Raw genomic sequence first — 26,049 nt, 5'->3', positions numbered from 1 at the left:
GTTAGTGTACACAGATGTTGGACAGAGAACTGTTTAACCAAAGCTAGAATTATTTGCCTGTGCTATGTGTGATGTGCTGAAAATGTACCTATTTTCTCTACTTAAATATTCTCCTCCTCTTAAGGAATGAGAAATAACTACCTTGCCTCTGAAGAAATCAGAATGGAAGGCACGCCCATGAAAAGAATGGAATCCTCTGCATGAAGATGTGTGTTCTGAAGTAAAAGTGGTCACAAAGATTAAGCTCTAGAGAAAGATAAATGTATTCCTGGATCCAGAAACAGCTGTTTCTACCGAATTAGGAGCAGCAAAATGTTCTTCTACCCATCTCCACTGTTTAGAGCTTAAGTGGACAGTAAACAGAGTAATGCCACTGTGAACTGCGGCCTATCTGATTATGATAAGGCACCTACAGCAGCAGCCAAACAAAAACTTGTTTGGAGCATTTAAGACAAAAATTGTAGACAAGCTGATACTTCTGTATTGTGAACCCCTAGTTAAAAAAAAAAAAAAAAAAGGTTTTCCCCCTCGTGAAATACCCAAATCAGTACTTTTGGTACACATACCTCGAAGAATTCTCTCCTCATGGCAACGTAGAAAGTCCCAGATTCTAACAGTGCCGTCGTCAGAGCATGTAGCAAATTTATTATCCGTGGGTGAGAAACTGTTACATGAAGACACACAGCAGGGGAAAGAAGTCAGCATTTAACAGATTATGCTTCTCAGACAGGGCAAAATTATACTGTTATGTGTTATACACTGAAGGAGGCATTTGAACATAGGCACTTTTAAGTGAATACAGTGCCTGCCAAACGACACTTCATCACAAGACATGAATTTAGCATAGGATTACTTATTGCATTGCAGTCCCCTGTCAAATGAGGAAAAAAAAAAACCTGTCATTTATTCTTAGCACCTTCCTATCTATGACTGCCCACGGCAGCGCTTTCTCTGCAGGATGAGAAGCAACATCAACATGATTTGGTAACTGTCGCCCTAGATTGTCATGTTTGGCAACACCATAAGGAAGTGACACTGTGTAGAAGCAGAGATAACAGTTCTTAGGGAAAAAACTCCTCTTCAGCCACAGGTGCTTTGCAGCAGAGAAGCAAAAAATAAGTGAAAGCTGGTCACAGGAAAATGCTACTTGGATTAACTGTTAAAAAAACTATATAAAACAAGCATACCACTTATTGTAAGAGCAATTTGGAAACACTCCCTCTTATTATAGCCCACCAAAACCATGAAAAGAATCCTATAGACATATAAGCAGCTTCCAGATTCAGCAGTCAACATTGCTTGATGAAAGTCACTGGAAAAGCAAGGAGTTATTTAGCCATGTGAACAGGGCCAGAACATCTCCAGCAACTGACAGGCACTCACTTCTTTTCTGGTGCAGGGAGAGACCATGAGGGAGCCCTTGTGAAATCTTAGATCTTTATGATCAAGAAAGGGCTTAAAGTAGCACAGAAATTCAGTGTATGGCCATGATAGTCAGACAGTAACTGAATCCAAAGTACGCACTTCTCAAAACCAAACTCTGGCAGAAAATGCACCCTTATCCAAGCAAAATGGTGACTTTAACAGAAAGTGGGTTTGTGGCAGTGAACCTTTATCACCAGCACCTGAACCCATAGAAACACTGCTTTAGCTTCATTTTGGATCTGCAGCTTCTCTTCAGGCTTACTTTAAAAACATTTCCATATCTTACTAAGGATTATATGCAGGTTTGCTCTAGAAACATCCTTCATTTCCATCTTACTGATAGTATCGCTTTAGCTTCCATTATATAGACATTTGCACAACTGAGGCATCAACACTGAACCAAGAGAATATCCTACAGTCTTCTTACAGTTTCAAGCTTGAAGAACCCATTTAGTATTAACATTAGACTTCTGTATGTGGCAGTCTGCGTGGGTATTTAGTATTACTGGAAGTCTTGGCTTCACCAAGCCAAGCAGTTCTTCACTTTATTTAGTGTTTTATTATTTTGTGAGAACTATGCAGGTGTTTTATTTCTGAAGGCTTTATATTTTATTCAGTTAGATTATTAAAGACTGAATTCTTTATTTGGAATGAAATTGTCGTCTTACACAGTGCGTATAAAAAGGAATAACTGATACACATTGTCACCATATAAAAATGAAAAGAATACCAGTGCAAAATGCGGCAGACAAATACATCTCTAACATATTGCAGAGGCGGATTCTGGGACAATACTAATTCAGAAAGGTGCCAGCAAAACGGTGAGAATGTGGAAACAAAAGGAAATATTGTGTTTATGTGGTGCATGAAGTCTCCCAGAATCTGACAGAACCCATGCATTTCTGCACCCAGAATACACTTAGAGAACAGTCTAATCATGGCAATAGGTACTACAGAAAATGGTATATTGTGTATAAACCTGGCCTCTCTAATCGCCTCCTTATGTGCCTGGAACATCTTGACGTTGTTCATGTTGGACTGCCAGTATTTCACATATCCCCCGTGGTCTGCTGTCAGCATCCACATATCATTGTGTGACCAAGTCATAGCCCTTACAGGGCTGTCGTGAGCCTGTAAATTCAGAAACAAAACTTCTAGCAAACACATTCAAATACCATCTGATCCACACAAACACTGAAGTTACTAAAGTTCCTACTTAACAGCTGCAATGAGGAGATGGGAACAGTGATGATCTAATTACATTCAAGATGTTATTGTGGGGGGAAAAAAATTCCTTACTCTGCATACAGTGGTCTTCTAAATAGTAACAGTATTTGCATTTTGTTTCCAATATGTTTCTTTATTATTACAAATACTATGTTCTTGAGAACAGTTAGTATAACAGATGGAGATGGAATAAGAAGCATTATGTGAATTGCCTGTAGCAGGTCTGACATGGAGTCAGAGCAGAATAAAAGACCTCTAAGACTCCCACTACCACTCAGACCATAGACCCACGATGAGTAGGATGAAGATGTGTTCCTAGAACATGCTCCAAGACCTCAAGGAACTACATAGAAATTTTTATAGATGAATTTACCTGCAATATTGTTTCAAAATTGAAAGTCAGTCCATTCCATAAAGTGAACTCTCCACTAGATGCACCAGTGACCAAACGTCTCCCCTCAGGAGTCCACTGCAAAAGAAACATTTAACTAAACTGGGCAAATACAACATTCAAATATTTCTTCACAATTCTCCAAGTAAATCATGAGCTTCTTCAGGGAATCTGTGGAAACAGAATTAACTACATGACTTTCTAGAGGACGCAAGATAGACAAAAAAGCAGAACTGTGCCACAGGGCTTTTGGTTTTTGTAACAACAGGATAAAGCCCACTGTAAAAGCCATGAAAAAATCTAGAGAAGAAACAGCTTACTGGCATCAGTATATTTACAGCACCCAATATCCATACAAAACAATATTGTCTCCAAAATGTGATGGGGAAAGTGGAAATGCACCTCAAACTCACAGTAAGAACTCTTGTGTGCTCAGACCTTACCATTTATTTTCCTTAAACTTTCTATAGAAAGACTGGACACAGAAGTAGTCCATGCATTCCACATGCTAGTTTTTGAAGATGCTTTAACTGCCATCTTGTTTCAGTTAAGAATCAGTCTAATTTAAACTAAGACAATACAACTAAGTAATTCCAACAGTGTACTCACCCTGACAACAAACACTGGGCATTTTACTTTATTAGTAGATGTTCTAACAAACTTTGTTGTCACAGCATTCATAGGGTTGTTCAGCATTCCTATAGGAGGGACCAGCTGTAAGAGAAGAAACAAAAGATTTAAAATCAGAAACTTCAAGAAAAGCATGTATTCTGAACACCCATTTGGGGAAAAGCAAGACTGCCATTTGCAGGGATATTACCAGAAATAAATCCATAGAAGTGTTTCAAAGTCTGCGTGATTTATCAACTCAAACATCCAGAACCAGTATCTTCAAGAGCAGCTTTGCAACCTCAGTGCATTATAGGAGTTATGTCCAGAAATTAAAAGCCTATCCAGGTTCAGGTTCTCTTTGTGGATTCCAACAGAAAATAATGTAAAGTGAAGATACCCTTCATAACTTTAAGGCTTCTTGCAGACACAATGATAACCTCAGCTGACATGCAGAATCCTTCCCATTTTCTGGACAAGTTTTATCTGCAGAACTTCATCAGTGAATAAGACAATTCTACTTACATCATTATAATATCCTGCATCAGGCTGGATTGCTCGCATATCTCGCTGGTCTCTCTGCCATACTCTATTCTGGAAAGAAGAAAACAACTCCTAGTTCATACTAGTGCACTCCACTGTTAAATAACAAAAAATAAGAAATACATTGAGAGTCTGTTTGGGAAAACTCTAAAGCGCCCCGAGAATTTTAAAGTAAGCTTTATTAAGACTTTGGACTCAGGAAACCTGTAGAATTTGTGTGCTGTAAGCAAAGGAGTCAGGAGTGTTTAAAGTGCTGCACATTCCTGTGCCACAGATGGGTGGTACTGCCCAAGCTAACAGGTAGTCCCAGAGAGGCACCTTCAATCCTTTCAGAGCTTTATGTTCAGGATAAGGATTAACACCAGTAGCAGCTGTGCTGATGAACTCCACATGAAATCCCACGGAGCAACATGAGCTAGAAAAGGACTTTCTGCAGCTCAAGCATAAAGACAATGCCTTCAAATGGATGAAACTGAGATGTGGGGATAACAACGCCTTCAATTAGTTAAATATTGTGAGCTGTCAAACACAACCTCTTCAAAAATACTTCTTATGAATTAAGAATAAAATTAATTATTTCAGCTTCATGCCCCAGACTCTACCCATTTGGATCTGTGTAGATATTGGAAACTTAAGTTACAAATCTAGGTAAAACATTCCCAGCTACTAGAGTTTGCTACAATTTCTTAAGCCAAGAGCAAATTACATATTAACTATTTTTCTTGGGTTTCTTGATAGAAACACATTAAATCGGTAGTATTAAGCCAGGATTGAAATGGAATTCTAGTATATCCTAATTTTGTGTAAGCATCCAAGACACACAGAAATCAGATTTTTTGTTTGTTATTACTTTAATAAACAGAATTTTAATAAACAGTTCCTTTTTCTGCCATACTAAAAAGGTCCTGAACTTCTGAAATTATTCTTTTAGAATAGTCCACTACTAACAGAATCTCTTTTGGGGCATTCCTAAAATAAAAGAATATGTTTAAAATGTTGGATGTTCAAACAGACCTTAGAAGATAACAGATTAGGTTATTAAGAAAACCTTCCAACTGTTAACACCTACAAGCTATAATCATGCACTGGCCATAGCAGATGGAATTGCTTTCATCATGTCTTTGCAACATTGCTGTTGCAGCTGCAACAATTCCAGTATTTATAGGTTGCATTCTATTTCTTCTAGGCTAATACCCACCACTTGTGGAGTAAGTCTTGGACCAGAAAATTTTATTTTTTAAAGAATTAATGCCACCCCATTAGGAGACCTAAATAAGCATTTTTACAGAAACAGTTCTTCAACAAAACTTCATTTACGTTTTTCTGTATTTATCAACTGTACAGAAATGGACTTTCAGAGACCCCAGTGCAAGCTGAAGTGCCATTCAGTAAAATGATGAGAAAACATTTTTTAGTGCCCTGGTTCTGAAGAGGAAGGGGGAATGGTTCATCTTCCACTTTGGGAAATTTCTATTTCAAAACAAAAATAAGAACAACTACATTATTTATAATGAGTTTTTCTGATCACTGAAAAGTCAGAATATCATCCAAGACACTCAACTGCACTCCAACTCCTAATTCCAAGAGAGGATGCAAAAGCTGGCATTTATACAAAATATAAAATTAGCTGTACGTGCAGTTTTGTTACCAAAAACCAATCCCCCCTTTTTATTCGTAATACACCAAATTTACAAGCTTTTGTCATTTTGGTCAAAAACGCAGCAGCAGATCTTTTGTTATTCCAGACCGCTTTATGGTCACCGAAAAGCACAATCACCTTTCAGGAACTCAAGAAGGCTTTCGGACCAAAAAAACCCCAAAAAATTGGCTAATTGACTAACCTCCAGATATTTAATTACAGAGGGGTTGTAGTCTATGGTCTTTCTGTTCACAGCTTTCCTCATGCGCTTCCCGTCGAAGGTGAGCTGCTGCATCGCCTGCTGCTGCGCGAAGTCCGGCCGCTTGTAGAAGAGCTGCCGAGGGGCCTGGTGCTGGAACCTCGGCATGTGGAAGAACCGCGGCGGGGACCCGATTTCCGTGGCCATGGCTCCCTCGGCTCCGAGAACTGCCGGGAGCGAAACGAGAGGTGAGCACACAGTTCCAGGATCTCCCCTAACCCAAGGTGAGCACACAGTTCCAGGATCTCCCCTAACCCGAGGTGAGCACACAGTTACAGGATCTGCCCTAACCCAAGGTAAGCACACAGTTCCAGGATCTCCCCTAACCCAAGGTGAGCACACAGTTCCAGGATCTGCCCTAAGCCAAGGTTAGCACACAGTTACAGATCTCCCCTAAGCCAAGGTGAGCACACAGTTCCAGGATCTCCCCTAACCCAAGTTTACAAGGATGACAAACAGCTTCAGAAAGCGCCGTTTCTCGGCAAACAAACGTTTGCAGGATTGTCTGAAGAATTATTTTTCCTGCCCTGCGCCTCGTAACGCCAACGTTAAAGTAGGTAAGTACCTTTTTTCTCTCTCTATCAAGAGGAATTCTGTATTGAAACACATCACTAGTAAGTTCGCATTACCATCCCTAAACTAAAAATGTGCAGGAAAAGAATGCCCTCGGTGTAAATGCAAGAAATGGCAAGAGCCTTCAACAGACAATATTTCAGATTCAATATAAAAACCAGGAAATATCACATCAGTTACAAATTCATTTAACTATTGACAAGGCAAAAAGTTTTCAAAGGCTGACTAAACATCTTTTTCTAGGACCTAAAACCAAAATTACATTTCCTCTACTTAACTTCTAGTAAATGGCCCACAGATCACATTCTACCTGTAGGTATATTTTCAATTCCATTACTGCAAAATAAATTACATCTTTATCAAGGTTTGATAAATGTAATTGAACATCATTTCCCCCACAACAAAATTCACTGAGAATGTTAAGGAATTGGAGGGGCAGGGAGAAAATTCCAATATTCAGAATTTTTCTGACAGAGGGAAATGAGTGTAAAATCTGATTTTTCAGTCTATGAAATCCTTACATTATGAGATCATGGCAACCTCTTCAGAGCTGAAAACTACAATATACACAGTCTTTGAAGTATATACTGACCTCAGACTAAGTGGTGACACACACTGAAGCAACAAAAGCTCAAACTTCATTTTGAATGTATTCTCCTCCACATCCTATACTTGGTTTGAAAAACATTTTAAACCAAAATAAACTGGCCCTGTCATCAAGGGAATGCAAAATGGCCAAGAAACTCCCCTTTGCACAAAGGCTTAAGTGTTTACGCAGAAGCAAAATGTACTTAATAAAGAGAAAGGAAATAAAATAGCAGATTTCTTTAAAAAAAAAAAAAGATGGCATAACCTGTTTGTAAATTCATTACTGTACTTTCCTAATTAGTTAAAGTACTCATATCCTCAATTTGAAAGAGTTGGAAAGTTGTTTCACTGCCAGATTTAAAAATCTTGCTTTTTTTTGGATCCCAGTAGTTGAAAAACATTTCCATTTTTTAAACAGCAAAATAAAGCTAAGACAGAAATGCCAGACACATGAGAGGATTTAAAAGCAGTGCATAGTTTGATTCTTTTCAAGAGGTTCTTTCTAACTACAGGGAGCAGGTTGCCCTTTAAATAAACATCAGGCAGTTTGTTGGGCACAGGGCAGGAATTAGCTTGGCAAACTTGGGAGCTCACACTCCTTTCCATGCTAACAAAGGGTGACAAGCCAGCTACAAACCAAGCCACCCACAACACCTGGTTGGCTGCTTGCTGCACAAACACCTTCCACAGACAAGGGGAAAACCAAACTAAAGCCATTTCAACTATTCTCCATTCAAGATAGACAGGCCCAAACTAAACCAGCAGGTTTCCTTAAATGAGGTAAGGAAACATAACCCCTTCGGCAGGTAGAGCATCTTATGAGACCAAAGTGGTAACTGGGAGGAGAGGAGGAGAGAGAGAGCGCCCAGTGGACAAAAAATGAACCTTTACCCCGCAGCTGAAAGGCTCATTTGCCTGGAAGCTGCCCAATACCAAGTGGTCTAATCAGACACCACATCTGCCTCCACACACTCCAGACCACAACTCTAACACAGGTCCTACAACATTAAGCTTGCCTGGAGCACAAAAAAAGTATCCAACTTTTCTCATGCAGGAATCGCGTCAAGCGCCTCTAACACTACCTCGGATTCTCTTAGGGCTTGGCAGAAGGTAACAAACCTGTACAGAAAGTTTCAAGTGTTAAATCTCAAAGGTAAAATTAAAAGAGAAAGCGGCTTCTTCGAATGAACACAACAAGCTGGCATTAAACATACAACATGCAAGTTTTCCAGTACTGCTCTCCCTCAAGTCTGAATCAGACACTTTCTTATACCAATCATTACTTCAAACCAGAGGGAAAAAGATAATTTTTCAAAACCATGCATCCACACATCTGTACTCTCTTATAGGCAATGTAAAAAATAAAGTTCAAGAACTGAGACCAAGAGTGCAGTCAAAGCTATACGCTGGGGCCTCCAAAAACACTTTGATCAGCTGTATTTGCTGATCAACATTATATAAAACCCCCATTTTAGGGAAATACTGCAAAGCAAAAAGTTAATACTTTGTTTTCTTGCTCCAGAAAAATCCCTGGAAGAAAGTTTCTCTATTACCATCATTGGTAAAGAAGGCATTAGCTATCATGTGGCTCAGTTTAGATTGGACACACCTAAAACTACTGCAATCAGTGTCTATCTTAAATTAGCATAAACAACATAGACTTAACATGTAATCCACATCAGCAAAAATCGCTGTTTAAAATGTGACTAAAGGCATAAACATGTTAACTACACCTCTTCATGCCTAAGGACCCTTCCACATTCATGATTATGACAAGACAGTTAAGTGGCATCACAACCATAACATCATGACACTGGATTAGGAAAATGAAGCATTTATAGTCTGGTTTTTTCAACTTCTGAGATCAAAAAAAGCCTTCCACCTGCAGTTACAAACTCTGCAAAAAGTTTTGTGTACCCAGCTGCTCAGGATCACTTTCTTCTAATTGCCTCAAATATTCTGCTTTTATCCACATAACATGTAACACGTGTGAAATCTATGAAAAAAGTGTGTGCACATACAGGTGAGTGTACATACACACCAAGTGAAGGTTCTAAACAAAGCAGCTTCAGAAATGAAGGGGTTTGGTACAGAATCAGTTATCAACTGAAACTAGAGCATTTTTTCCCCAAGACCTCTACTCCAGTCAGAGCAATATACCCCATTTAAGTTACCAGTATCCTACTTGGTCTTTTGTTGGGACAAACCAGCGCCTCAACAGGCTCTTCTTAAGATCTTCTTTATCAACTACATGTCAGAATTCAGCATGTCTATAGCTGAAGGTCCTCTTGTATTGGCAGTGTGAGGAGAAATACGCAAACAAATATTACAGGACACTGTGTAATCCAGTGCAGTAACACGCAATTCCCTATTTGAAGCAAAGTGCCAAACTTTGTTTTCATCTTAGAGTCCATCAACAGGATTTAAGCAAAAGAATCGATTTTTTCCTTAACGTACACAATCAGAAGCAACAGCAAGATTTTTTCCAACATCACGCACAGGTCAGCTCGTATTTTGATTCTGGACAGTAATGTTGCCAATTAATGGCTATTTTCTTCTAGTTCATTATACTCCTGGCACAATTTAAACTTTGAAGTTAATTTTTGTATACCATTTTTCCACACATCCTTATCAGCTTCCCCCTTCCTGTTCCCACAAATACCCCTTTCAAAGCTGACCAGCTTTCACACATTTTGAGGCATAAATGTATTTGGGGATACATAGAGAATACTAAACTAATTCACTGAGCAAATACAGGGCCACCCAGTAACACTGCAAGGTAAGTAACTGGGCTTATTCTTCAGCTAAGATAATGAAAGCAAGCCTGGGAAATGCTATCAAAGTGGGGAATAAATGAAAGCATTATCTGACATGAAACTGAAAGCAGGATTAGCACCAGACAACCAAAAACATCCCGAACACAACTTAAAAGAAACACACAGTAAGAGTAGGAGAAACTACAGAAGCAAAACCATGAGGAGCAAGGCCAGTTAAGGAAGAGTGAATGAGAAACCCGACAAATAAGACACAGGTAAAAGGAAAAAAAAAGAATATGGTTCAGGGAGAATTAGGCAGAATAAACTGGACAACAGAACTAAAGGAGCTTGTGACAGCACCTAAAATGTCCACCCTGTTCCTCAATTGTCAACAACTACACCTGCAACATAGTCAGGCCTTCATTTCTCCCCAGTAGTGCCAGGACAGCAGGTTCACTAATGCTACCGAGTAACTGGAGGGACATCGCTGGAGAGCAGAGTTAAAAATGAAACAAACTGACAACAACCTCATACCCAGGGCAGCATGGTGTCAAGACAGATGGATTTGGGGAGTTTCTTTGCTTTTGAAACAAGCAAAAAGTCACATGCAGTATTAGTCCACCACAGAAAATGGTTACCATTTAAGTCATGTACTCAAATAAGGCTACAAAGATGACATTGGCATTCAGTGTAATACCACTGTTACTTTATCATCTTATTTTGGGTATGGTTTTTCTTCTAATGTCAAAATGAATCTTGCATTAAGTTTGGAAAATTAATTGACAGATTTCGACTTGAATCATGAAACCAAAGCAATTCACATATAACTTCATTAAATCAAAATAAAACAAAACAGGCTACTTAAATCAAAATAAACCCACCAAACTAGCAAAGCTTAGAGAGAGTGAGTCATGGCTTATATTAAATACATCACTACTTACAGACAGTTCAATACTACATGAAAAATATGCGATTTTAGTACAATCTTGACATATTTCATACGATTTACACAGACAGCAAAGCTCATCATTAATGAAGTGCAGTAACTGGTAACTAAAGCATCCTTGCCTATTTAGTAGTTATTTTTAATTGAAGGGAAAGGAACTTGGGTGGAATACAGCGAGTAATAACCTGAACACATCAAAAGAAAAGTATGTTTTCAGAGGTAGCACAGAAGGCTGTTCTGTGAAGTGCAAGGTACTTTGCAGTGGTCCTTTGCTGGCCACTGAACACACCATGCCTAAGCTGAAGGTTAAAGACATTGCTGCTTTAGCCATTTCAAGACAAAGGAAAGGAAGTGCTAAAAATTTCCTGAGCGTATCTGTGAACTACTTCTTAAAATGTGTATTAGACAGCTCCACTACAAAGTACACAGGGGCTCCAAAGCACTTACACGGTGTAAGAGAAACAGTGAACATTAATAGTTATTTGCACTGGAACAGCACACAGGAGTTCAAAACGTGGATCAGTAAAAAAACATGAGTAGAGCAGAGCCACCTCAGCTTCCTGAAGCATAAGAGAAGGACATCACAGTGCAAAGGCAGCTTAACAAGTTTATTTCTCAATCCATCAGTAGCAGACGCCATCCTTCTTTGACTAGACAAGCACCTTTACATTTACAAGGTATAGATACTGTTTAATTTCCTTTTAGTAATGTCTTTAAATTCAAAAATCCTACTGTCAGTAGTCATCTCTTGAAAAAACATGCTTCTGCAATTTCAAATTTGTGTATTAGAAATCCACAACCATGTTTGAATAAACACAACTGTTCTGCAAAGTGATCATACAAAATACAATTTAATGCCATGCCATTCCCTCTTTTACAGAGTGTCAACACCTAGTTCCAAAAGATCCTTTTTTCTTTTGTCCTTTGGAAGAATGTGCATCTCTGCTCAGGAGACCAGCTGTGGATCCTTCCTTGGCTTCCCTCTTCCTGAGGAAAGCTCTTTCTTGGGTCTCATCATTCAGAATTTTTTACCTTTCCTGGGAATCAGACCTCTTCCCAGCACGAAAGGATTACGTGAAAGGATCTATTCCAGACGTAACTGTTCAAATTTTTGCCATTTCAGCAATTTTTTCATGTTTTAGCAAAGAAAAAAAAAATAAACATGCACGTACATAAACCATTTCTCTATTACAAAGGAACAGGGCCAGCCATCCTGATTAAGGACTGAGAGTCATGAGACAGTTCTTGAAAACATAGAACCACGAGGCAGGGGGTTACACAGAAAAAGGATTCTTCATTTTTTTGCAAACCATCTAATTTTACATAAACTGTCTTCCAAATATTTTAAGCTATATTAGATAGTCCCAAAATAGTTCCTCCTTTAAACAGTAAGTGAAACTGGACAAAAGATTACTTTTCAGTTAGTGTTTCTACATCTCCCTTGTTCACTCACTGATAGGAATGGAGCAGGAGCACCAGAAAATCATACTACCAAACCCACAGTAAAACCAGCCCTAGCAGCAGTAAGCTTCTACCACATTGTTCTGAAGATACACTTGAAATCTGCCAAAACTAATCTGCATGTCTGCCAGTGAATTAATCAGAATCACAGAATATGCAGAGTTGGAAGGGACCCACAGGGATCATCAAGTCCAACTCCCGACCCTGCACAGGCCCATCCCCAGGAGTCACCCCCTGTGCCCCAGAGGATCATCCAAACCCTCCTGGAGCTCTGGCAGCCTTGGGGCTGTGCCCACTGCCCTGGGGAGCCTGGGCAGTGCCCAACCAGCCTCTGGGGGAAGAAATTTCCCTGAGATCCAACCTGAGCCTGCCCTGACACAGCTCCAGCTGTTCCCTGGGTGCTGTCCCTGGTCCCCCCAGAGCAGAGCTCAGTCCCTGCCCCTCCTCTGCCCCTCCCGAGGAAGCTGAATCTCTCACAGCAGACGAGACTTTGCTTCTGCTCTATGCAGATGTCATCATTTTTCATGTTTCCCTCACAGCACATTAGATAAATCCACTCTGAAAACACAGAAAAAACTGTGAAAAAGAAAAAATTATGCCAAATTGTAGATCCAGTGAAAAATATATTAATTTGACCAATTCCTTGAATTGCTTTGTGTTTCAATTTCCTATGGTATTGGCAAAACATTTTATCAGATTTACAATACAAGATGACCCAAAGTCTGAACATTCTACATCTTTCTGAGGTTCTCAAAAATTTCAAATAATTTTTACTATTTTCTTTTTACAGTTGGCTTTAAGACAGATTTGAGACAGATTAAGCTGTTTCAGCAGTTAGTGCTACATCTAAAAGATGGTATCTCTCCCACTATTTATGAAAGAGAATTGGTGTATTAAGCAGGAATATAGAACTAGTTTAAAAATTAGATGTAATAAATGAAGTGCAAAGTTGCCCACAGCAGACCTGTAACAGCAGGAAAAAATTGCTTAAGATTCTTGACCTCTGAGTATTTAGAAATCTTATTCCCACTTTTGAATTACATAAGGCACAACAGCAGCATGCAGTTTTGTGCGTTTTTATATGCAGACCTCCAAACATTTTCTACAAGACATGCAGCAGTGAGTACAGCAAGTTTAAACTTAAAAACAAGACTATTACAATTTGAGAGACTCCTTAATTAAGAACAGGTGCTGGAAGTCCATAACACACCAAATCACAAAAGTCAAGGCAAAAACACTGACCTGTGTTACACAACACTGCTATTATGCAACATCCCTGCTCTCTGCAACAAGCACATTTTCCTAGGGTTCTGCTGCTGTGCTCCCAATATACATCTGCATCTGTTCTCTGTCCTATTCTACTTGTGAGCAAAACTTCCCTCATAAATGGGGTTTAAATCCTGACCAGGCAAAGGAGGGGGGGAAAGGATTTAGCAGCTTTCCTCATTCCAGTCATTCTGTTCCAACAGAAAATATAAAAATAAAAACCTCCTAGTCCTTCATTAAAACACAAACAGATATTTTGACTTGGCAAGTCAAAACGAACTACTCTGCCCCAAAAGGCTCATAAATCTGTTCTTATCTGGAAATACACCAAAGATTTTTGTCTCATGCACAGTCCAAAATCTGCTGCACTGGCATGATCAAAAACCTAAAAATGCAAAAGCATATCTCTCCCCTCCCCTTAACTTCAGTTCTGTACTTTCATAATGCCCAGTTTCACTATGAAGTTCAAACCTTTGGATTTTTAACAGAACCCAAATATATACACACACTATATGGAGTCTGAAAGGACAGAACATGTAACATGACAAAATGTGATAAGACTGACGCAGTTTTGGATTCAAAGGGTTTATTCTCTGCAGGGGAGGAGGAGTGCTGATATTTAATTGACAAAAGCCCTACACCTCTGAAGTTTCACATACAAACACAATGCTTAAGAACCTCTGAAACAGCAGAGCAAACATACAGACAAATGGATATCTAAAATCCCAAAGGATAAGGGGCTATCAGGGAAACACCTTCAAATAGCCAGTCTGAAAATCTCGGGTTACAGAGCGTGGGGGACAAGCCTAAACAGTTGAGGCTGCTTAGCTGCACATAAGTTACACATACATTTAACACTTTTTTTTTCAAATTTTGTATTTCTAGCACTCAACAAATACCTAATAATCAAGTCACAAACGTTCCTCTTTTTATGCTCAAACAAAACCCTTGATTCATTCCAAAGCAGACATATTTACAGAAGATCAGGTGCTTACATACATCATAGAGTCAAAATCCTTCAGTTCACAGGACTCAGACAGCTCCTGCTTTTACCACTTTGGCCACATAGAGAAAACTCATGAGTACAGCAGCCTGGAATTATCCCCTTTCTGCACCTCACCAAAGCAACTTGTACAGCAAGTTTCTTGAGCTGTACTTCAAAACAAACATGGAAGCAAGGAAATGCAGGAAGAAGACGCGTGGCAGACTGCACCCAGACCTCAGTGAGGAAACAGGCAGGATCTGGTTTGCTGCCATGATTTCACTGTTACTGATTTGACAACCTGGTTTTAACTTAAAGTTTACTCACAATATTTTAATAATTTTTAAAAAACAAAATATTCTTCCTCCCTCTAATCTACCCATATATATCCATTTTTCTCAACTCCTGCTTAGCATTTGCCAAGACAAGCATTTAGATTAGAACCCAGACTGTCTTTCCCTACTGTGCCTCAGTATGACAACAGCAATTCATCTCAACCAGCTGAGTACATCCAGCGTGGTTCTCATGCTGAAGTGATCACTGATGCTGCCTCACCTTGGAGCTGCTGCTTTGACAGGAAACAAAACTTTAGGCGTCACTTTTAAACCACAAAACATGCCATGACAAATACTAAAAAAGAACACAGGAAAAGCAGTTTAAAAGCAAAAAAAAGCAAAAAAAAAAAAAAAGCCTCTCATCCTTGTTTATTCTAAATATCAAGATACTCTTCAGCTGGTTATTGTATCAAAACCTGCTGAACCAACATTAAACTTGGTGAACAACAACAAAGAAATCACAGTTGAATCTGCTTGAGATGCTCCTCCTAGTTTCACCCAGTATGCAGTTGTGGCTTTACTTGTAAGGAGAACAATTGTTGGTTTGTATTCAGCTTGGCATTGGCTGCAACTCTCTGGGTCTCTTTAGTGAGACTGCTGTGCAGCCAGTCATGCTCCATCTTGTACAAACCCACGAGGCTCTGCCTGCTCATGGAGAACTCGGCACACCTCCTTGCTGATGTCCATGTGCTCCTGCTGACCCATTCCTCACAGCATTCCTCAAGTGCTACTGTTAGGCACATAATGGGATGGCCACGGACAGACAGGGAAGAGGAGAAAGAGTGACAAGAAATCCTGCAAGAAACAATCTTCAGAGACCTTCATAATTAGTGGAAGAGAAGAGGACTAGAAGGACTACGGCAGTTTGTAGAGCAAAACTTAGGTAGGGAAATACAGCAAACTGTCTTTGTTTCAGAAACAGCCTACTGAAATTCTGATGATAAAGAGAACAAAGCCCATACAATCTATCAACAGTTTGATTCTCTTCGCACTATGAAACAGAAATGTACATTTTAATATACTTAACACAGCCGAGTCTCTGAGACCCTAAGAGTTGCAAATTCAACGCTGACAAGATACCAAAGCCTTTTTAGTAAAACTTGTGAATTATTAAGAGTTGCAACTTTTTACAAAGATTCACCTTTCATAACCTTTATCTACTGAATGCTTAACAAACATATCCAGAACTCCTGTAACATTTGCTTTTAAATAGAAAAGAAATTGCAAACATCAAAAGAATTAAGAAAATCTCTACTTCACAATCCAAAGAATGCTTGCTCCCTGCCCCCCATTTAGTGTTACTCGGGTCAGTCTTCTGACAAAGCAGTGCTCTGTGCCACACCACTTTCTGGGCCAAATAAAGGCAGAAGTGTGTCTTAAGTTTCCATAACTAAGAAATTGAAGTCTGGAAGGGATAGCAGGGGGAGGGTAATAGTGCTATCATGTGTGATCATGTGAAAAAATGTGCCTTTATATGGTGAGAAGTGTAAAAAAAAACCCCTAACAACCCACAACTAAAAGCAATGTTTTTCAGGAGTTAAAAACGGTGTTTCAAAAACATAGAACACTTCAAGATAAAAGAACTTTTTATTTCACTGCATATTTTAATGACAAAAGCCATTCACCACTGATGTCTCACTCAAATCCAGAAGTGGAGGCTTTGTGCAACAGAGCCCCAGTCTTCTGGGCATGCCAAGGTTCATGTATTCATGTTTTACACAGTTCATGTATTCAACATAGGAAAAGAAGATAGTAAACACTTTTACAGCCACACTGCAGAATAAATGCCCTATTAAACATTACCCTACAATATTTTCTTAGCAACGTCCAAGGAAATTTTTTCCCGGGGTTTTTAATCCCCTTTTAATAAAAAGATGTAGCAGATGCACACAGAAAGATTTAACCGACAGAAATTCGTTTGTTATTCACTCCAATCCAAAACTTCAGGTTTTCAAGCAGTTAAATTAGCAACTATGTTTATAGCAAAATATGCAAATTAATACCTACATTTGCCATGCCTGGACTTAGGTAATAAAGAGACACTCTGAAGCAAGAGTAATGGAACTGCAGAGAACAATTCGAACCTTATCGAATCACACAATGCTGCTAAACAAGCTTTGTGGACCCTGCTACAAAACTGAAAGCAAACTTACACAATCAATGTTTCCAATTTTTTACTTTTTGTTGAATCTGAGTTTAAAAAACAGCAAATCCCATCAAATATCCTCTGAATTAAGGAAATAGTGAAAGAAAACAGCAATTCTAAGCTACTTTGACCAAGTAAAGTTCCAGTTATTCATGTGGATGTGTAGCTTCTCACCAGTTGCTTCAGTTAAGATTTAAAAGTCTAGCATACACACAAATTATTCTTTTGCCACAGTCTGGTGTGGAAGATCAATGCATAACTCGCTTGTTACTAGTTAGGCTAGAAACTGTTTACTCCAATGTGAAGCAAACTTACAATAGGAAAAAATACACTGTGCTGGTTATGGCAGTTTCAGGCTCCTGGTGTTTAAAAGTCTACCTCCTGAAACTTTTGTCAGAAACACACCTATATTCAAAGACAGCCAACTTCGAGATTTTTTTCTATATAAAGAAACTTTCAACACTAGAACACTTTCTAAACTGATGAGTGATGTATAAATACCTCATACAACTCAAAGAAATTAGAAATACACTTTCTTTTAACTGGAATCACAGAGCCGACCTTTCCAGAAATGTGTTTTCTGGTCTCTGCCTGCGGATTATGCACCATGAAAATGCCTGGTTGTGAAGGTACAGATATACAGACACTGCTCAAAGACCATATTTCAGTTCATTGGTAAACAGCCTTTGCTTTGACATTTAGTAGTGCTCAATAAAAGCATGTGATCGTTTTCTGTGTCAGTACATTTCCCACATAAGCTCACATTTCTCACACACATAAGCTCGTACAAAGCCTTTCAAGGAGCAAGGGTTCAGTGTCTGATTTTCCCCAACTCCAGGAAGAGTCAAGCTTCCCCATGAGAATGACAATTCAGCAGAAAGGCACCTCACCAGAGAGCTTCAGTTTGGAAAGCCAGAGTTCTCCAAAAGGCTAAAATCCCTTGGCATTTCTTTCCTACTTCATATTGCCTGCCTTGAGAATATCAGCAAGTTTTTCTGGCAAATCCAGCACTTCCACCACCAGTTTTAGGTCAGTATTTTCATCTAACTGCATAGAAAGCTTGGCAGCTGTGGCTTATATTAGTCAAGAGTCTACAAAAGATATTACTAGAAAAAGCTACTTTATTTATTAGGCTTGGATTTGCTGAGAAGACCAAAATATTTGCATCCATCCATAGAAAGAGATTACAAAATATACTTGACTGACTCAAGTATGAATTGAACTCCAAACCTCACAATTGAGAAACAGTGCAAATATTGCAGAATGAACACACTATATTAATATTCATTCAGTCTGCACACTCCTGCTTCCAATTCTGGGCTACAAATCTACAATTTTTCTTGTGACATAATCACCAGTCTGAGCAAAGAGGTGCAATGGTTTGCTTACAAACATGTCCCAACAGGAAAAAAGGCACTTTCAAAGTCAAGTGGTGATTTTTACTGGGATGGGGGAAGGAGAACAAGAGTAGAAACCATGACTGCTCATTCTGATCCCACAATTTAAGTGCAACAATAGCTACTGAGGGAACTTGAGCACTGTGTCAAGAGTCTAGAAACTGCTGAGATGACCTGAAGCCAACCTAAAACTGCTGAGACCAAGGAAAGAAAAACCAAAACAGTCCTGGCTTGACTCAAACTGTGTGTTCCTGTCCCACATGACCCCTCCTTCAAGCCAACAAGAACATCTGGTGACCACACTGGACACACACCTAAGAAACAACTCTGTGTTAAGAGATCCTTTTTGTTAACATTGGTCAAACCCCAGGCAACTGACTGTGGAGTTCTAGGAATGACTTTGCTGACACAGGAGGAAAACCAAAGGATCAGAAGCAGGGGAAGTTACCACTTGGCACTGCCACGCCAGATTAGAGGACTGCAAAGGTACACAGGACAGGTCAGAGCTGCACCACGACACAGCCCTCAGGCTGCAAATCCAGCACTTCCATCAGCTGGAGCTGTGGCACTGCTTATCCAGTTCAAAGCACAGCTCCTCCAGACTCAAGTGTGCAGATGAATACTCCTATACCCATGGTAAAATACAAATCACCACGCTGCCAAAGCTTCACCAGCAACACAAAAACTATACCAAACCCATTAAATACTACAGACTCCTTGTCATCCAGTCTCTGGCCTCCTTTTAAAAAGTGACACATTAACATATTCTTTTGTATAAGTTTTTTTGATTTGGGATGATTTAAAGGAACCCTCAAATTTTTAAACCCAAGAAACACTGATTAATTCAAGTACCTGTGTGCTCCTATTGAAGTGTATAAAACATTACTATACAGAACTGAGCAGTGCCAACAAATCTGTAGTTCCAATGGCAAAACTGCTTTTGGCCTATGCCCCTCCTGCCACACTGTTCAACTCAGGGGCACTCACTTTTGGGTAAAGTCAAAGCTGAGTGACTAAGAGTTACCAAAATTCCAAGCTTCATGACCAACTGCCTTGATTTAAAGCTTGGTATTAAAGACATGATCAGAACTTGAGGGGTGTATTTTCATCCCTGTCTGCTATATCCATTTGGAACTGCACACACTGCCCCTCAACAGTTACAGTCAGACAGGGCAGCCTAAGTCAACAGCACGGCACAGACAGGGATTTACCATCACCTCCTCTTTCCCACCTCAGTGGTTCCAGATCCAGTGTTTCCAACTCACAGGCCAAAACACAAAAGTGAGCCAGCCTAAAACCAAACATCCTACTTTTGCTCACAGAAAGGGTCCCCCGGTACAGCTGCCTGCATCACTGTATCAACTCTGGTACCAAGACAAGACAGGCAGAATACTAGGATTTTAATTATTCAAAACTACTAAAAATTCTAAGTTAAAACTCACAACTACACTGATAACATTTTCAAAGCTTCAAAAGTCAACAGAATGTTTTTTGAGCCATAGCATTTCATTATACTGAAGAATAATAGAACAGCACTAATGAGCTCATGACTGGCATGTTTTTGTTCTTCATATCAAAATCAACTAACTGAAAGTAAATAGAAAATTGGGAGTGTTCTGATTTAACAACACTGTATGGGGAAAAAAAATCCTATTTGAAGGAAAAACAAAACTGAAGACAAATTTCTACCTCTTCTTCTGGTAGAAAACAATGCACCAGAGTCACCTGATGCAGTATGTAAGTGCCCAGAGAGGAAGAGATGTTTCCATTTGTGTCTGAAGAATGTGAAACACTGCTTATACTTTTTATATGTGTAAGAAGACTTACACGTAATTGTTTGAAACAACACTTGTGTACAACATAAGCTTTATCAGGGTTAGTCAACAGTGAAGTTCAATACTGTAGAACAAGTCTTTCCTTCTACAACTGAGAGAAACTGTGATAAAAGCCACAATTAGTGAATCTACTTAGAACAGAACACCCAGCTCCTGGTAAGACTTCAATGCAACTTAGTACAATTCGTTATTGTTAGACTTGGTACATTTTTCAATCCTTAAAGTATATTTACATGGATTTTCAGCATTAAATATTATCCAATATGATGGAAGTTGGCACTTATTCTGCCTGTTCAGCAAGGTATCTTTATGAATAGAATTTAGGTAATTTTTTTTTTCCTGCTTAAGTGAAAAAAAACCAAACAAACAGGTACATAGCTTCCCAGATAAACTGGGATCTGTTTATCGAGGCCATTCTTGCTATAAAGAATCATACTCCCCTTTTATAATTTGGTGCAGAGGTAGAACAGGAACAACATCAGTTGGCTTAGTTCCAAAGCATGAAACACTTTGGTCTCTGGTACCCCTCCATACCTGGAGAGTGCCTTACAAACTGTGACCATGACCACAAGCAACTCAGCAGGATCTGTACCAAAGAAGTGTCACATCACTGCCAGCAGAAGGAGTGTCACAACACAAGAGCTCACTTGCTTTCCTGGCACATCCTATTTCAAGTTGTACAGCAGAATGACTGGTACACCCAGCCCGAATGTGGAGAGCTGGTTAAACCAGAACTGACGTCCTATGAAATGCTGAGCAGCTTTTTTAAATACTGGTGAGCAAGAACAAATTGCTGGGAAGTTTAGCACCATTTGGAAAACAGGGATGCTCCAAACTGAAGTAAAATTAATGACAAAATACAAATGAAGACCTGTTAGCCATCAAAAACTCTACTTCTCTGCTCTTACTTCCAGAGATTCTCTATAAGAAGCAAACCCAAGGTTATCTTAAGGTTTCAATCTTCTGAAAGACCTTTACTGTATGCCCTCCACACCACCAAGTTCTAACAATGTTCAGTTCCACTGAGGCCTCCTCATTAACTACACCAACCAAACCAGCATCTCTGTATTTTTGCTTCGTATAAAGCTTCCAGTAACAAAATGATACAATACCAGGAATGAAAATACAGCAAATAAAGAACAAATTCTGTAAAAATCACAAGCACACTGCAGACAGCTTTTAGCTTGTTTTTACAATTTCCTGCACAGAGATAGGGGTCGTTTTCTAAACTATAACCTCTACCTGAGCAAGTCTAAAATGATTTTCATTTCCAGCATTAATGAACCAACTACTGAAATTCCCTATATATCATCAACCTCAAGCCTTAGCAGATGGACAAAGTGAAATATTTTGCATGGAATCATCTCAGTATAAAGTTAAACCGTGTTTCTTCCATACTGCAACTCAATCCAATGTTTTCTCCACAATTTTTTTTCAGGTGACTCAGAAGACTTGGACATTTGTTAGAGATGGGAACAAAACAGGAGATTTCTTGTTCCCTCCTCAGATCAGGGCCTCTCTGCTGCAGCAAATGAATGCATTCCTCGTACCTCTATCTCAAGCACAATTTAGGATTACTGAGCTTTTACTTCTTGTGCTGATAACAGGAAATACAAAACTGATGAGAAATTTTCAATTCCAATAGTCCAAACAGTCTAATGTTTATAGCTGCAAGGATTCAGTGGAGGATGAACACTTCAGGCAACAGGGAAAGACTGTAATTGTAGTGACTGACTTTTAAATTAAAAGGTTTTAGCAAGTCTGGGAGTATTAAACATTCACTAGCTACTCACATCTAACATTCTCTGCAGTTCAAAGGGGCTTTTTCCCCATCTTTCAATATTTTCATTTGTTTTCAGTATTTTCAGTTTTCAGATCTTCCCATCTGAACTACCTACAGCACAACTGAACAAGTTGTTAAGAACCAGAATTTTCAGAAATGTGTGATGATTATATATTCTTATAGTAAGATGATGGGAGAATATTGCAGCAAACTGCTGAGTTATTGAGTCAGTTTACTTGATAAAGAATTCCGGAGGAGGGAACCCCAAAGTATTTTGGCACAACACTTTGCATACAATAAACTCTCTGACATGTAGTGTCACCTCTCTTAAAGGAAGGATAAAACAGTTTGAGTTAAGAAAAGCACAGAAGAATAAACATCTGCTGCAAGGAGAAGGATAAGGGACTGTTGTCTACAAAGAAAATCAGATTCTCAAATAGTACCCACAAATTGGAAGTAAAGATGTGATGAGATACAAGACTTGTAGAGCACAAAATTACTTACCTATGACAATTCTATCAGACAAGCAGATGTGCCTAAGCAAATGCCAATATCTCAAAATACTGCATTTGAGACCACACGGCTCATAACAAAGAAGTTAACAATTAGCAAGAGAGAAATAACACCCATCTCTAAGAAGGCAGGAAGTTTAATGAGTTCTCTCCAAGGGAAAAGCGCTGAAGTATTTTTTCAAGTTTAACAGGTCCCCTAGGTTTGCTACCCATGCCGTGACCACAGGCTGGTGAGTCTCAATCAGTGGAATGTGACACCACATGGTCATTAAACCCTCCCACCCTGCCTGCAAGAGCAAGTGCCTGCTGCACTCGGCTGTCTTATTATATTGCCAGGAACATATTTTAACAGTAGCATTATTGTACAGCATTATATAGTGGAAAATGTGAGCAACAGAACCCGTAAGAAAAGCCAAGATATAATATGAACGTATTGCCTTCCCACCCTTCTACCAATGTTTATCGCCCCCAGCACTAAGACCGCCCTTTATTGGGAAATGCAGTTATCTCACCTGGCATCTGAGAAGCTCAAATACTAACTAGTCTGTAGCTATTTCTTTTCTCTCCTTAATACAGAGAGAATCCCTCTTGTGAAGGACTGCATAAACAGAAAATGTGATGTATCTAACAGGGCCCGTAATGGCCAGGGCTTCCCCAGCCCTATCGTCAAGCAGCCACAACCCGGTCTCCACTCAGACCCAAAGCAGAGAAAAGAGTAACATTTAAAAAAAAAAATAAAAAGTAGAAAAGGGCAGGACTGATAGTCGGGCGAGGCCGCCACCAGACACCCGTGCGGCAGGCGGGACGGGGGCCCTACCGTCCGCTCCCTGCCCCGGCCCTCGAGCAACCGCACCCCGGGGCCCGGCGGCGGCGCTGGGCCTGCGCTCGGCTCACGCCACTCCCCGGGGCGTCTCGGCCCGGGCATCCGCTGTTCCGGCCGGCGGCCCCCGCCCTGCCCCGGCCGCGCCGGTCCTGGGCCGCGGCCTAAAGATGGCGGAGGCGGCCGCGCTTCCCGGGGCTGCTCACCCGCCCCGCCCAGCACCGAGCCACACTCACGCCCAGCCAGCCTCTCTTACCGGGACTCCGCGCCCCGCCGCCGCCTCGCCGCCCGCCTCGTCCTCCCGGCCCCGGCAGCGCCGCCGCCTCACGAGCCGCGGCCGCAACCGCCCGCCATCTTCCCTCCGCCTCCCCCGCCGCCAGCGCCCGCGCGGCGCACGCGCCCCGCGTCGCTGCGCACGCGCGCTATGTCAGGGCGCGCGGGGCAGGGGCGGGGCGGCGGCAGCGCCCCCCGGCGGGGGCACGAGAGGCGCGGCGGCCCCGCGCATGCGCAGAGAGGCGGGGCGCGGTCGTGAGAGCCCCCCACGGGCGCCTCAATTACGGGGCGGGGCCGCGCGCATGCGCGGAGGGGCCGCGGGGGCGGAGGTCGGTCGGTGCTGTCAGATCTCCCTCCGGCTCCCAGCTCTGCGCTGCCCCTGCTCGCCAAACACCGGACACAGCACAGATACCTTTGGAATGGGCTGCCCAGGGAGGTGGCCGAGTCGCCACCTCTGGAGGTGCTCAAGGAAAGACTGGATGTGGCACTCAGTGCCTTGGTCTAGTTGTGGTGGTGTTCAGTCATAGGTTGGACTCCATGGTCTCAGGGGTCTTTCCCAACCTAACTTATTCAGTCATTCCCTTCTCCTCTGTCCCCATTATTGGGTTTCAAACCACAACATCATCACAAATAGTGTCTTAACACACCTATATTCCTCTCTGTCCCAGATGTTCTTTCCTGAAAAATTTTCCTTCTTCCAGGTGTGGTGGTAAAATTGTAAGATTTGAGAGGGCTGGCTAAGAAGCTCACCCTAACTAAAAGAACATTCATTTCAACGAAAAGCCAACAATCTGTGAATCTACCAGCTGCTGAGCTGTGACAACAGGGGCTGTGCTGCTCCCACAGGCTGCACCACAAGCCATCCCTCCATGGTTTGGTTCCTTCTCAGAATTAAGGCAGTTGGCAAACTACTTCAGGAGTCCATCCCTCCAGGGGTGGATACTTGGCTTTGTTAACATCAGAATTATGGGTTAGCTCTTTATTTTCTGTAACAGGTGGGTGTCTGCAATCACCTGGCAGACAGGGACATGCCACCCAAATGTTCTCTCGCTGTGATCATAGTTAGTATCACCTCTGTCTGATCTGCCCTAAATTGTAATTGTGTTATAAAATGCTTGGAGACCCCAGATCTCCAGGATCTATTTGTCAAAAAGATCCTCACTAAAAAAATCATAATATGTACCTAATGTTTATAAACCATACAACTTTAATGAAAAATATATTTTAATTTACACCGAACAATAGAAAATTATTGAAGCTGTAAAAATTCACTGTCCTAATCAAACAATAAAATGATGCCAAACGAACAAAAAAACCAGCACAGAAATTGATGCTGCCCATGACTGATTCTTCTGAGCTCCAAGAATAAGTTTCTCTGTCTCTTTTAGAAATTAAAAAAAAATCCGAAATTACATCTATATTTCTGCTAAAAACCAGAAACATGGTGAAAATTTACAAACTGAGGAGAGGGTTTGGGGAAGAAACAAATATTTGAGCCACTGGGAAAAGACTTTTCGGGTTCTTTGGCTCTCACAATACAGGAGCCCTTGCCAATATACACATGGAACAAACCAAAAAGACGATGCTGATCTCCAGTGTGAATGCACCTGTGATGACACAGCACTGAAGCACCCTATGTCCACAACTTCCCTCACTCAGCCAGGAGCTCAGCTGGTCCAGAGGGCTGAGAAACAGTCAAATTCCCCAGGTTTTTGCGTTCAGAGAAAGGGGTTGAGGGTTAACCTTAATATTGGAAGCTGCGTTTAGTCTGAATGTCATCGAGAATCTGCTGCAGTTCTTCATCTTCAAACCGGCCCTCCAGGCTGCAAGATAAGAACAACGAGGAGACATCAAAGCTTTCAGAAATAACCTCCCCCCCGGATTCATTTCAGTCGTAGTTCCCTCCCATCAGTCTCAACGTGCCATCGCCCACCTGTATGTAACCACCAGGAACCACCTGTAAGGTTACTGTACAAAGAACAGTCTAATCCCTATGCAGTGTCTCCTCTTCTCATGACAAAACTCTGTCCTTCCCAGAATTTTCTGCTCAATAATTTCTAAATGTGTTATCAAAAAGGCAAAGTAGGTGCAGGTTTATGCAGACCTCTAAACTAAGACCATGCAGCTGCCTGCTCGTAAGCCAGTCTGTTCATGCTACGAAATCTTAACATAGAATCAGAGAATGATTTGGGATGGAAGGGACCTTAAAGTTCCCCTCATTCCACCTCCCTGCCACAGGCAGGGACACCTTCCACTATCCCAGGTTGCTCCAAGCCCTGTCCA

At 40.8% G+C, this 26,049-nt stretch overlaps 2 protein-coding genes across 7 annotated transcripts in view; both read right to left on the bottom strand.

The window, feature by feature from the left end:
* Positions 1-23,790, bottom strand: part of WDR33 (WD repeat domain 33) — a 67,873-nt gene extending 44,083 nt beyond the window's left edge. For 5 of the 6 annotated variants that reach the window (XM_017826268.1, XM_017826270.1, XM_017826272.1 and 2 more), the window contains exons 1-7: positions 23,750-23,790; positions 6,037-6,260; positions 4,178-4,246; positions 3,653-3,757; positions 3,026-3,121; positions 2,405-2,556; positions 567-664 (exon numbers count right to left, since the gene is read on the bottom strand). In XM_017826268.1, the coding sequence (XP_017681757.1) occupies positions 567-664; positions 2,405-2,556; positions 3,026-3,121; positions 3,653-3,757; positions 4,178-4,246; positions 6,037-6,240 (724 nt within the window). In that variant the 5' untranslated portion in view covers positions 6,241-6,260; positions 23,750-23,790. Of the gene's footprint in view, positions 1-566; positions 665-2,404; positions 2,557-3,025; positions 3,122-3,652; positions 3,758-4,177; positions 4,247-6,036; positions 6,261-23,729 lie in introns of all 6 variants that reach the window. The other variant, XM_017826269.1, reaches the window with a different exon arrangement.
* Positions 23,791-24,952: 1,162 nt separating this feature from the next.
* Positions 24,953-26,049, bottom strand: part of POLR2D (RNA polymerase II subunit D) — a 4,177-nt gene continuing 3,080 nt past the window's right edge. Inside the window, exon 4 of the mRNA XM_017826331.1 lies at positions 24,953-25,589. Coding sequence (XP_017681820.1) covers positions 25,511-25,589 — 79 coding nt within the window. The 3' untranslated portion in view covers positions 24,953-25,510. The remainder of the gene's footprint in view (positions 25,590-26,049) is intronic.

This window comes from Lepidothrix coronata, unplaced genomic scaffold (genome assembly GCF_001604755.1).
Source record: "Lepidothrix coronata isolate B3197 unplaced genomic scaffold, Lepidothrix_coronata-1.0 Scaffold125, whole genome shotgun sequence".
NCBI lineage: Eukaryota > Metazoa > Chordata > Aves > Passeriformes > Pipridae > Lepidothrix > Lepidothrix coronata.
Note: the sequence above shows the minus strand (reverse complement) of the source record. Positions and strands in the feature narration are given on the sequence as shown.